Here is a 14,556-nt window from a genome sequence, read left to right on the forward strand (position 1 = left end):
CAACTCTGACAGAAGAGAAGCTCCCAAAGCCTTGACTTCGGCTTTTTTTAGTTTGAATTCCCCATGTCTTGTGAACTGCTTCAGTTGGTAATGATTTAAGCCCAGGTAGGAGAAGGAATGACAGAAAATGTAGTTCCATGATGAGTGACACCTGCAATTCACTCAGGAATTGCCATGCTCAAGAAGTCACTGTCTCAATAGGTGACAGAACAGAAATGTCAAGAAATATCTGATCATGTACTTCTTTCCTAAACCAAGACACCTTGCATTTCTTCTACTACATCTTGCACCTTTGCACAAAGCTTCTGCTGAGTCCCCATCATTTTGCTCCAGCTCTCTAAAGCAATTAGTTTTTGTAAGGGAAAAGCTCTAGCTAAATGTCTCTGTTCAATATTAAGAAAAAACCCATCTCCTTTAAACGTAAAAAGAAGTATACCTATAAGCAACTTTGTCAATGAGCCACAAAAAATTAGAGCAAAGAGCTGTTAAAAGGAACAGACAACTCTGAGATAATACTCATCAGAAAGAGATGCTTCTGATGTCCCTTGCTCTCTCTACAATGAACAGTTGCCTAATGTTACAACTATTTGTAATGCTCTCCTGCATTTCTATGCCATTCTGTGCCCAAAGAGGCAGCAGCACCATCTCCCACTTCTCATCTGCTACTTTCCAGATCACCCTACCAGCCTTGATCTACGCATTTGCAGGAAATCTGCAGGAACCACGGTGCTGAGGATTTCTTATATTAAAAAGATATTAAAATCTAGGTGCATGTTGCCTGACGATACTTAATGGAGATTTAAAATCCCAGGGGATTTGTCTGAATTAGCATTCATTCCCTCTCCCTACCAAAATGCACAAAGTAACACTGCAATGAAAAGTGGCCCAAAATACAATGCCTTCCCCTATGCGTTACAAAAACTACTCTCATATTCCAAATGAAAGCTAGTTTCAGATACAAAATCAGAACAGATTAGCAGTTTAGATACAGATCAAAGAGTTGTAAGATATCGATGAAAATAGGATTTGGTTTTAGAAAGAGAAATGTCTCTCCACATAATCTATGAAACAAACGAACTGTCTATGTCTCCACATAATCTATGAAACAAACGAACAGTCCCACGTGTCTGAACACTTAGGAACCAGAGTGCAGTCGCTCTCCAAGAAATGGAATCAGCTCTTTAAACAGCTCTCAGTGTACTACTTGAAAACAATTTTCCAGCATTTTAACATGGAGTTTCCTAGTTTTACAAATATCACTACCTAAACAAGAAAATGGGGCTTTGCTTACAAACTGTTACTCATTTTGATTACAGCTGCAAACCTTGTTCTGCTTTCAGGGCCTGTAAGACCCTAGATCTATTCTCCACACCTTACCACAATATCACAAATGTGCTTATGGGAATGTATCAGTAGAGAGTTTGACACTGGCTTCAGCACAGACAGTATACTGCCCTAATATTCTTGTATTTTTTCCTTGATGATGAGATAGCACTTCTGGCTTGGAGTTTGGAGTAAGGAAAGAATTTTTTCTTTACATCCCTTTTAATTCTGCTTCAGAAAGGCATATGGCTTACCAGTTAAATATTTAAATGTTTTACTAATGAGCTGGATCATAACACACACAAAAGTTTTTAAGTATGAAAAGAAACGTTGTAATATCTGAAAATTGCAGTAGGGTCCAAGTAGCTTTTAATTTGTGTGTGCTAGGAATTTATAAGGCAAGTTGTCATCTCAGGACTAGTCTACACACATGTTCAACACTGGTACTCTTGTACAAATGCATGTTCTTTTCAGCTTTTTTTTGCCTTTATCAAAATAGCTGTAATAATACAAACCCAAATGTTCCTGTTATTGTATTAATAATAATGATGACATAATAGTACAATTATACCCCATGGGACTAGGCTATATTGACGCATGCAACCACGTGCTCTTAATCACTTAAAAGACAGTAACAGAGATTGAAGATATTACCACACCCAACTCCTCATTAGAGCACCTCTCATCTTGGAGATTGCCACCCACAAAGCTGAACCAGTTGTGGAAGTGCTCATTTGCCTTCTTCAATGTGACTAAATTGGTTTTAACCAGCTCTGGTGTTAAACAAAGCTTTCTGGGTCAACTATACACTGCAGCACTATGAATGCGAAAGCAGCACAATCCATTTCTAGGCAGAGCAAAACCCCACAGTGGGGCAGCAGTGAAGAGCTAGCAGACGACTACTTCTTAAGTTCTTCCAGAGAGACATGCTTCTGCAACCCTACCTACAGCCCTGTCTAGCGGAGTTGGAACAAAACAGCTTTTGTTTGTAGACACAGCTGAGCTGCCAATTCAAGTTCGATAACTGGCTCTAGATTATAGTAGACATGACTAAACCTATAGGATAAAATTAATTTCAATCAAGTCTGTCACAATCAGCTGTCAGACTGATATCCTGCTGTCCTGCTACAAAACAGATGCAAAGTAGACATAAAAAGCTACTTAACTATTTAGTCAAATCAGTAAAAGAAAGGCACTAACAGACTTAAATATGTGAAAACAGGGCCAAAATCTCAGCTGTCATATTAAAGAAGCTTTCATAGTGACAGGTCCTAAACTAAGAAACGAGACAAGAAATTTAAAATGTCTTTTCTTCAGTGTTATGACTGCTGAGGCCCATCACAGAACCTGAACACTTGGAGCAGGCCCAAACTGGGACTCTGGTAAGTTTATTCTTTCTCTGCTTCAGTGCCTGGCTGTGCAAGAAGCTATTCATACTTCCTTCCGCTCACCTTTTCACCACTTTGTCTGTTTAGACTGCAAGGTCCATAAGGGTAGGAACTATCTTTTAGAGTGTGTGGGCGCTCTGCTAGGTGCTATACTTCATCCTACACGCAGGGCCCTTTGAATGGACTGTAATGTAAACAACAATAATATCTTTTCTCAGAAGGATAGCACACAAGTCTGCTTGCAAATTTTGTTGCAGATAAAGTTTCCATCACGCTTTTAACTATCAAAAGCTAAGAAATCTTACACTGTAGTTCCACAAACACTTTAAGCCAGCACTGCTGCCAAAAGAAGCAATCTCATCTGGCCAAAAAAAAGGTTAGTTTGAACCCATATGGTTCTCCAAGGCAGCTTACAACATAGCTGCACAAATGCTTGTGTTGGCACAAGGAATGGAGCAGCAGAACCCATTTCTTTGGGTGGCAAGTGCCAGCTTATGCAGGCTGAAACCCATTCTTGAATGCGCAGCCTGAATTCTCCATTGGTTTAATCTCACAGAGCCAAGCTGTGGTGGAAAAACTACGGGTCACCCAATTTTACTTGTAGAACTGCTAATATTTACCTCCCAAGAATGCTGCAAGGTTAAGTATGTTCATGTTTGTAAGGCATTACAGAAGTAAGATTGGTAAATATTTAATTTTCTCTCCTCCATTTTCCCTTGCCACTAAATATAACTCATTCTTAGCATCATATACTAAATCAATGGCTTGGAACAGTTCCTAGAAGGTAGGTGTCAAACTCCTTGCCTGCAGACCAGGTGGAGGCCACTCACTATACACATTGTATTGTGATTTAAAACTGATCTGCAACGTTACAACCGAAACAGCCTCCTAAATATGCTGTACCTGCTCTGCTGCAGGGAGCCATGGAATTGTCAGATTACCTCTAGAGCAGATGTCCTTTCTCAGCTTTACATGGGAAATAGCTGCAGAGGGATAAATGATGAGTAATTCAATTGATTTTGCAGGCATTCCAGGTGTAAACACATCCTGTCAAGCTGACAAAAACAAGAAAGTTTGTGAAAGGCACTTCAGTAAGGATGTTAAAGGGATGTTGGAGGGGAAAGAAATTAAATATGAGTATATATGTGGAAAACATATGTGGAAACAAGGAATTAAACTAAAAGAAAAACACATAAGCAAAGGGCTGGAGCTCTTTTTCACTCCCCTTCCTGAGTTTCCTAGCTCAGAGCTGCATTAAGAGATCATTTGTACTATTTCAGTGCTGCTGTATCTGTTACAAAAGGTGCTGCTGACATTTGCTACTTGAATGGTTAGTGCTGGGACCACAACTAAAAGAAACCACCAGAGCTACTGTAACTGCCTTTAGCTTTTAGAACCAGTAACTTTTCTCAGTTAAATACTAATTAGGCCCACCTGAAAACTCAAATGCCACATGGATCCATGGACAGCTGCTAGACATTCTCTGTCTACTTCAGCACATATCAGACAGCCCCAATGTCATTAACATAAGGGAAACCATCAAAGTGAGGAAGTACATAGCTTGCTGTCACAGACTGGGTGTGAGAACAGGCATTTTGTTTATTTTGTTAGTTCTTTGAAGTCCTGCTGTTTCTGAGAGCTAATAACAATTCCTGGCTTCCCATCACTTTGAAAACGTGTTGATGTTTGATGGGTTAGGTGGAAATACCTGGTGCTAGCAATACACAAAGGTAGAGGTCCCTGAAATGAACATTTGGCATTGCTGGGCAGCGCAGAAGCTCTAGGACATCTCTCCTGGTGTTGGGTCCCTAGAAACTCTGCGCAAGACAAGCCTGGTAGAGCTGATGCTTCAGTCTACATGTTTTTTATACTATCAAAATAAAAGTAAATTAGATAAAAATAAACTTAAAACATTAAATGTGTGATAAACACAGCTTGCAGTTACATAAATCAAGCTCTTGTGCTTCCTAGGGTATCCCTACGTACAAGCAGATACTGTTCATGAAACCTTTCCTAATACGCCCTGATCCCGTTAATATTTATGCACACAGGAAGCTCCGCTGAAGTCATTATGACTACTCATATACACAGAGTTAAACATACTGCATAATTGCAAGTCTCGAGCCATAAAAACTTCACTTATAAATGTAGGACCTAATTTGGTTGCCTATACCCATATACTTAAAAAAAAACAAACAACTCAACAGCATAAAGTCCTGACCTTTTTTTTTTTCTTCCTAAAAACATGGAATGAACTCTCAGTAGGGTGGAGCTGCCAGATGCTCTACTATATATGAATGCAATCCAGACAGAGATATTTTTTCTAATTGTTGCTAAAAATAGAAGTATGTTTTGATGCTTCTCTAAGTATAGCTATATGAAGAAATAATAGGGAGATCCCTGTACCTTCTTGTTCCTGTTCTGTGGACAGTGTCATGTATTTGCCACTTTTTTCACAGCTGAGGCAAGTTTCTAACAGAACATTCATTTACACCTTCTCCTTCCAGTACCGGTCAGCGGTCAACACAAAGATGTGCCTTCCTACTAAACTCACAAGTCGAGAACAAAGTTTTTAGAAAAGGAACTCATATAAGCTTACTTTAGCAGCAGCTAAGAAAGTTAAGAGGTAGTCCAGTTGCTTTTACTTTTTTGAGCCAGTTAATTGAAACCATGTAATCCAACACTGCAAAATAAAATTCTTAATCCATTCCATTTAAGTTGTTTTCTCTCTTCCAACTCTGGGAACCTCCTTTCTCGCAAGACATTGGTACACACTGCTGTTCTGCACTACAATTACACCACACCTGCAGAGTTTGTTCCAGTTTTGCCTACTGAGGGCCACTTAAAGCAATTCAAGAGCCACCAGCCAGGGACAGCTGGCAACCTCAAACCTGCCTCAGTAGTCTATCATATGTAATCAATTGCTAATAGAACTTCAGACTCATCCCATTATTTCCTAGCTAATTCCCCCAGGGAAAACAAGGCAGCAAGTTTCCACTTTGAATCACGAAGCTAGTTTTGCCCCTCTCCCTCCCTCCCAACTTTCCCCTCCCTCTGCATCAGTTCACTGCACTGTTTCAGCTTTTCAGCTTGATATCCGTTATGTTATGTCAGCTGTTACATTACGCTTAAAACAATAGACTCCAGCTGGCTGAGGTCAGATGTGAAAACAAGGACCTAACAAAGCCATAGACCCTCCAGTTATACTGAAATTGAGATACACACTGAATGTAGCACTTAATGACAAACTACTTTCCAGACATTTGGGCAAGGCATAAAGGAAACACCTGTCACTGCAAACATTACACACTAATCCAGATAAATCCTAAATTTAAAAATCTTTCTTTTCACTGCTTGGCTGTACTATGCACCAGTATTTCATAGTTCTATTTTTCTCCCCCCCCCAAGATGGCATTTGTATTCATCTGTTTGTTTACTAAAATATTAAGTAGCAAAAAACATGTATAAATTTGAGCAAAAAGTTTATCGTGTTTCTTCTAGAGTTACCAAGCAAACGTTCTGAGCTTGACATGGATTTACACCCCAGAAAAGCTTCAACAAACTTTAACCCTGAAGTAGAAAGCTTGACAAAACCAAACAAAATTTAAAAATTAATAAAACATTCATTTTTAAATTTTTTTTTAGTGATGCTATATTCTTAGCCATGCCTTTAAACAGATTTTATTGGAGTGTAGATGTACTAAAAAAATAAACAAAACTTGGCCATACTACTTGACTTATGAGAATAAACACACGCTCTTGAGGAACAGGTGAACTACCAACAACTCTGGAACATGTATCTCCCTATTTTTCAACATACTACACGCAATACAAAAGCAGTGTTTTTTGAAGACTCTCAGGCTACTGTAATTTGTGTATGAAAAGCTAGGGAGGCTTACTCAGAGCAAAAGGATAATTTGGCACTTTGTTCATTTCAGATTTTGGCCAATACCCTCATGCTGCCAGCAAGGGATATCACCATGTCGGATCATGCAGGCCACCAAGTAGCCAGCAGACAGCACCAATCCATCACCATTGGTTTGTGCTGGCCTGCAACCTGTCGCCAGCTCCCCATCAAGCTTGAGGAAGGTCACACTTTCCAGAGCCTGTGTTCAGAGACTGAGACCCAGTTAATGCTTGGTGTTTTGTAGTCATCTCATCCCAAAGTGTTAGGTAGAGAAATGCCAAATTCTGATTCTTTTGCTCACAGTGACCTAGTTGCAGGCTTTATTTTAAATGACTATGTTCAGATACAGCACCAGAGAACTCCAGGTAGTGAAGGCCAAGAAAAGATTTTTTGTTTGTTTTACATAGTTCTTACAACAGGAAGAAATGGAAGTAATCAATTTTCTGCATCCAAACCTATCTTTATCAAATCCAAGCTCCATTGTAGCAGACTAAAATTAGAATTCAAGCCTGGCACATTTTGAACCTGCTAGAAGAAATGTATGCAAGATATGTAGAAGTGTTTTCTTCTCTATAAATCACTGGTTATTTGTACCATATAAATCTAAAAATAATTTTCAATGGTAACTATAGAGAAGGTTAGCCAAACGATTTTTTTTTCCCCACTGCAAAGGGAACACCGAAGATGATGGCAAGAGCCTATCTGGAAGCATATAAGTATACTGGAAATCTTTCGGTGCGCTTAGAAGTTTAGTATCTGTTTCTTTCTCCTCCATGCAAATGTATGTCCAATTCATTTCACTGAAAGCTTTAATTGTTCTCACATTTTCCTTACAGCCATCCGGATGATGAGAAATCAGGCCAAACAACATGAACTGTGTGGTTGTAGCCACAAAGTGGTGAGAGTTGTCTCTGGCGGCAACATTTACACAACCCTTCTCTTCAACCTCTCTCTCCCCCAGGAGAATTATTTTTGTTTATTACTCGTATAAAATTCCCCAAACCCATGTGAAAAACCATCCCTTTATTAATAGTTCACTTCTTCCAAAAGGATATTTTTACCTACTTCAGGACACCATCCAATATCTGAATTCAGCTACCCCAAATGGGGCACAGCATGGTCCAATGCTGCCCTCTACAGATTTTAAAGGAAAACTATACCTCCCCGCTACAATTGACTCGCAGTACATCCAAAAGAAAAAAAAAATGCTCATCTTTCCTTCACTGGTCTTAGCATATTTTCCTTACATGTTACCTCTTCATTCCTTCCTGGCATTGTTCAGCTTCTCAGTACTCAGCTACACCAAACAATAACAAGGGGCTTGGCTTTATTTGTTTGCTTTTAAACCCATTTCATTAAATTGGTTCAGCTGCCCCTAACAGACTATCTTCTTTCCACTTTACAAGCATCTGATTTGGATCCCTCAGACCTGTTCAGGATGGATGTAAAGCACTGCTTAAACTGAGAGCTTTCTCATCCAGAGCTGCTCTTCAGAGAGACTGCATCAGTTGGTAGATGCAGCCTGTAATGCCTATTACCTGAGCATCCTATACGGGCATTGCTTTCATTCAATTTTTCAAAATAATGAAAATAAGAACGACTATCAATGTCCAGATTGCAAGCCTTGGCCTTCTCAAACCACAAAGATAATCAGAAGGTAAATGCTGGGACCATTTTGAACAATTTGTTCTTTGTGAAGACTACCTTCAGAGTCAAGAGCTCTAAGTATGTTTCCCTTTCTTTCATACAGAGCACTTAAAACGCCAGCAAACAAAAAGCAATGCTCATATTCAAACAAAAGCTTATATTAAAGCAAGAAATTAAATCTAGGTATCTTGTAGGCCTCAGTTCTGTGCGCCTCTCTCTCAGCTGTAGGAATTATTTCAAAGCTAATAAGACAAATATCAACCACAAAAAATTACCTTTTTTCTTTACTGAAAGCCTTTTGAATGTTTAAAAACTGTTTAACCTCTTCACTAAGAAGTATTCTAAAGTAGAGAAGGAACTCAGAAAACAAAAAGCTGGAAAGAGCTTATACTTTCATCATAAAAACATACTGTTACTTTTTTTTTTTTGGTTGGAATCAATATTGAAATGAGATTCCTACAAGAAAATAGCTTTTTCAGGCACACTAAATATCCCTTGGTTCAGCAGAATATTTAATCCCCTTGGATCAGGCACTTGGATTTTCTTAGATCATGCTGAGATAACAGCATTCTGCTGTGTTCTGGCACCATAAAATCCTTGCTTATGAAAATAAAAGAAAAATATGGCCTCTCTGGGAACATACATCTCAGAATTACTTTTTTCCATAGTTTAAATATTGTAGTCTCAAAATCAATTTTTAGAGAGATATACCACATTCTCTTTATGAGTCACGGCAAAAGCTCTCCCGCACCACTCTTTTAAATGGGCCAAGTGTACATATACCCTTCAAAATGATGATCCTTTCAGAGTCTTGGCTCAGACTCCAGCTCACGCTGGGCAATTGCCAACGAGTAACTGTAGTCAAACCCCTCCAACAGCACCATCTAGTGAAAAAAAGATAAAATAAACACATGCAAATTTAAACAGTTTTCACTGCGTTCTGGAAGCTAACAAAAGGCCAATTCTCTCCTAATCTCCCATTACAACTGCATTTAGGTATAGCTTTCATCAAGGCTCTTTGCCTTGTGAAGTGTGGTGACAAGTAGAGAAAGATTCAACAGCTAATTGTAAGCTTTTTGTCTAAAATTGGAACACCAATGGCAACACCGACTTACCCTTGTTTATTTTTCCAATGTTAAGTTTGCAGTTCTCTTATTGTTATGAAAAATAGATCCAATTTAAAATACTTAAAATTATTGATAACATATCTTCAATTTCCTGCTTTGGTAGTAGGAGATGACATTGCAATATTTTAATAATAAACAGCTCCAGAACAAAAAAGAGCCAATATATACATATAGTCTCAGCAACCCTTTTAGACCTTGCTTTCATATAATTATAGTATCTTGTATGACTATGTCACTGAAGCATGAAAACCTTGAAATAAGAACAGTATAGGAAATTTTACTAGGTAGAAGCTAATAGAAACCAGATTCTGATGTTTTTATTTTGTTTTGCAAGGTGCCACAACTCCTTTGAAAGTCCCACCAAGACTGGATAAAGCAAAGAGCATGTTGGCCCATCTATTGCTTTGAATCAGTGGATCACTGGCAATCGTCTTCAGTTTCTTGAAAATCACCACAGTTAATCCTTTAGGAAAATAATACCTATATGTGCCAACACTGAATAAACATACAACAGCTGAATTTCCAAGAAACTGTAACAGTAGGATTTCATGTTAAAAATTCACCATAGTTTTTAAGTGATATAGAACAGGAACATTGATTCGTACTCCTTAGAAAGTAAAAAAAAAAAAAAACAAAAAAAAACCAGTACCTGCTATGAACGCAAAATGAGTTCCATGATTTTGCTCATGAAATCATGTGAGAAGGAAAAAACCACACACACCACTGGCTATGTTGCCACTAGAAGTTACTTCACTCAAAGAATGCAATGTTTCAACTAAAATATTATGATACATTACAAAGATGAGTGTCTCACTGAGATTTTATCACAAGTGAAATTAATCAGAAATTAGCAGAAGTATCTACAACTACTACTTAGGGTTAAAAAAAAGCCCTTAAAAAGTACAAAAAGGAAACGGCACGCCACAAAACAAGTAAGGTACTGGTTGGAGAAATACACATGTAGACTCCATTAAGCTGGCAACTAAACTATATACAATATTTTTAACTAACTTGTAAGGTATAAGTAAGCGTGAAGAGACGTTCCATAGCAAGATGTGTGCTTGACACTAAATCTAATGTAATATGCACTTATACTTACAATATTCAAAATACAGTATAAAATCTTCACATATTGAATAGATAGTTTGAAACATTATAATTGATGTTTTAAGTGAGCCTTTTCACACTAATGATATATATAATGATATTACTGATGCACAGCTACAAGAACTATTTTGAACAAACATTTGTATTGCTAGTTATTTTCTCAACACAGTAAATGTTTTCATGAGTAAAATAACGGTCATTTATTTACAAATACAAATAAATCGACGATTTATCAGGGGGACCTCACTTACCACTGAGGTACAACAAATTAAGCATTTTTTTGTGCTTAAAATCACGTCTAACAGACTTCAAAACTAAGGTTCTCAAATGAAGTCTAAACTGGCAGCACAGCAATACTCTTGGAACATTTCTTGATACGTACCTGCTGCATCACTAATGGAACAAAGAAAAGGTAACTAAGTTTTCTCTACTGAAGAAAAAGTGTATTGGACAGGTAGAACACGTTGTCTTAACTCCAAAGTCAATAAAAACATACCAGTTATGCATTTGTGAAAGAAAGCTGGATCAGAGTTTTGCTAAAAGAAAGGAATCGCAATATTTTTCTCTCCCTATGTTCAGGTATCTAGTCTTTGGCATGGCTGAATGATGGATTACTCTGATCAATACAAGGGATTCAAGATTAATTAGAACAACCTTGCACATTGGACACAATATAGACAACCTCAGTATAGACCATATATATGGTAAAAGTGGGGTTTTGTACTATTATGACTTCTGGTGCTACAGAACTTCATGGCAAGTAAACCATAAAAAACATTGCTTTTAATGTGTAAATTCTGATCTGAACAAATATAGCAAGAACAAACATGCAGTCACGTTAATACATACCATCCAAAATAACGTCCCCGTAGCAAGAGCTGCATACTGTTCAATTGTCGAAAGCACACTGAAGATAAGGCATATCAGCACAATAAGGAAACTGTAAAAAAGAAATTTATATTTTTTTATATATATATAAATAACAATAAACATGTAATGAGTCTAATAAAAATCTAGGAGGACAAATATTTATTCTATCACTAATTACCTGTACACACAGAAATGACATTAATATTACATCATCTTAAACACAGCTAGTAACCTGGGTGCTCCTGCTTCATCTTACATAGCTTCTGTCTCTTCAGACAGCTTTTGGGTTGAAAATTACCAAATTAAAACTGTACAAGAGACTTATCATTTACCTACCTCTGAGACTTGTCCAACCCCAGATAACAGCATTCCTTGTTTGTGCCTGTTTTAACGGCTTCTATGGCTGAATCACACACTTCCCCACCAATTGCTTCAAATATTTGCCTTTTGCTGTTGCAAATTCTATCAAACTGCAAAAAGAAATCCCAACTAAGCCAGAGCTTAATACGCTTTGCCCACACCACCTTGTATAACAACCATTTCCCGAAAAGCCCCAGGAAAACAAAGTCTGATATTTAGCATTTGAAACATAACTTGGGATTGATTCCATTTTTTAAATAAAATTTCAAAACAACGATCGCAGAAAGAGAAAGTGAATAGAAAGGTTCGTTCCCCTGCCCAAGCAACTCCTTCTGCACCAATCCTTGCATTTGACAGAAGCATGCTGCAAAAAACAGTAACTAAATTGACCACCCCTTACAGACCTCCGAAATGATTATCAGCTAGGTTTTATCTCAGCCAACTGACCCTCCAAAAGAGAAATGACAATAAATAAATCCGAATTCATGAGGTATATACCAAAACAGGACGTTAGTGACTGAAAATTGGCATGGCTCAGCTGAAGTCACCTGGAGCCTTAACCTTCTTTCACAGAAGCAAGAATTTAATTGGGTGAATCTTTTGAAAGGCTAAGCACTCAAGAAAGCAAAAATGTTGTGATATTATAATGTGACTGACATTATAAAATGCCTGCTTCAAAATGCAGCACACACAAGTGCGGTGTACACATATACAAAGGATATTGTGAATGCATTACAAAATTGTGAAGAAGCAGCTTGTAAGTAATCGGGTACAAAACTCAAAGCAGTAAGTAGTGATAATAAGCTGAAGTTAATAGGATAAAAATACCACATATATAAATACACATAAGAAAATTTACCTTTTCATAGGCAAAGTACAAATATATAGCCATGTCTGATTTATCTCAAAAGCCTTCTTGTTTGAGCTTGTATCTCTAACTTTTGCTCCTCTTAATAGAAAAGAGGTGTACTGATGAGGCAGGAGAGCACAAGGATGAGCCAGATGTTTGAAACGTACCACATTTTGCCCAAGCGTCCAGCCATTCTACCTATAAGACTTCCTCAGTCACTGGAACATGGACATGAGTGGGTTCAGTTAAGGCAGAGGTAGCTGAGGATCTCTGGACAGAGTCTGACATTCCCAGAAGTACTCATTCACTTCGAGCTAAGTGACATACGCTGTTGCTTGGAACAGTAACAATTAATATTTAGCATACTCATTAATATTAGTGTACATGTTGAAAGTGTAACGAGGCCAATGCATTACACCACAAGAGGGCACCAAAGCCAAGACTATATCTCCGTACTTCACTGCAACTACAGAGAATCTAACAAGGATTAAAGGTGAAAGCCTGTGTGCCTAAGTAACAAGATAAACCGAAGGGGGAATTGTTTGCCAATTTTTTTTCCCTTGTTGCTACTAAAGGAAGTGAAGGCTGACATCAGAACTCCACCAAGTCAGCATGCTATGTATTTTAAGGGGTTTCATTCACATGGATCTGTTTCAATCTTGCTACTTCTTTCCTTTTTTTTTTTTCTTTCTTCCAGGAAAACTCCTGAAATGTATTATTGTGCTCTTTCCAGGCTGACAGCACAAGAGACCTTCACACCCACAAACACACAGCATCCCACACCAAATACTTGGGGCCAGATATTGCTTCTTTGGCATTAGGGAAGATGCTGACACATCTACTACTACCCCCAGAGAACTAGCAAACCAGTCTGGCCCATTCCTCCTAGACTCCGTTTCATGGCTGGAAGAGTACAATGATGGAATCATCATCCAGACAGTGCTTCACAGGTTCAAAGTCCTGTAGAAAATTGTTAACAACCTAATCTCTACAAACCCCATGAATTAGCTCCCTACTCAGGATAGGTGTTACACTTAACGTACGTGCAAAGGGAAAACCACATTCTACTTCTGACAAGTTTGGTACTATTTCTGTAAAATTCCAAGGACTGAAATATTCAGCAGTACTTAAGTGAACGGGCTACTTTTGTTGTGAATTTTTAATATGAAGACCCTTTTCAGCTGGTCAGTGGACCCTGAAAGGGTCATAATGGATATCCCATTCTCATCATCTTATTTTGGATTTGGTATAGAAAGGATGCAGCAATACTGATGCAACTTTCTTCTGTTCACATCTACTAAACGTGATTTAGATACGAGAACTTAGGCCTGAATTTTTAGAACTGCTCTACATCCTTCAGCAAGATCTGAAGGAAACACCTATGAAGAGGAAGAGGTAGGCTGCAGTGTAAGTGATGATTTTACAAACTTTGGGGCTGGAATTTAAGACAGGAAAACAAAGCAACTGCCATTAAAACAAACAAATGAGAAAAGGAGCAGCTCAGATTTCACTAACAGTCCTCTGCCCCAATTGACACAACTGCAGGTTCTCATCATGACAATGAAAAAGCACATTACCTTTTTGGGCACACAATACTTTTTATGAATGCACGCATACATACCCATGCAGATTAAACAAAGGAATCACAAAGCCGGTAAAGTTATATGAAATACGAGAGTAGAGGTTCTTTGCATGATATCCCTCTACACCTCCTGTGCATACCTGCTAGGATTTAAACACACAGCTCTGTGCTTTCCACCTCCCTCCCCACAGCCGTGCCCTGCTGCAGCAGTCGCCTGCCATCACCCCTGCACCATTCCACATCATCTCTCATGCTTTTTCAGTTTCAGTGCTAGTGGCTTCCTCTTCCACTTCTGAACTATAAAAAGGGAGTGAGGCACCAGGAAAAAGGGAAAACTTTGCCACCTTTTTATTTATTCGTTTTAAACAGCTACCTTCCCTCTCCTCAGGGAGCAG

The 14,556-nt window shown here is 38.3% G+C and overlaps 1 protein-coding gene across 1 annotated transcript in view; it reads right to left on the reverse strand.

Moving 5' to 3' along the window:
- KCNQ1 (potassium voltage-gated channel subfamily Q member 1) overlaps positions 1-14,556 on the reverse strand; it is a 343,495-nt gene that overhangs the window by 286,496 nt on the left and 42,443 nt on the right. The window contains 1 exon segment of the mRNA XM_035539221.2: positions 11,349-11,439. Coding sequence (XP_035395114.2) covers positions 11,349-11,439 — 91 coding nt within the window.

The sequence above is a fragment of the Cygnus atratus genome, chromosome 5 (genome assembly GCF_013377495.2).
Source record: "Cygnus atratus isolate AKBS03 ecotype Queensland, Australia chromosome 5, CAtr_DNAZoo_HiC_assembly, whole genome shotgun sequence".
Classification (NCBI taxonomy): Eukaryota; Metazoa; Chordata; class Aves; order Anseriformes; family Anatidae; genus Cygnus; species Cygnus atratus.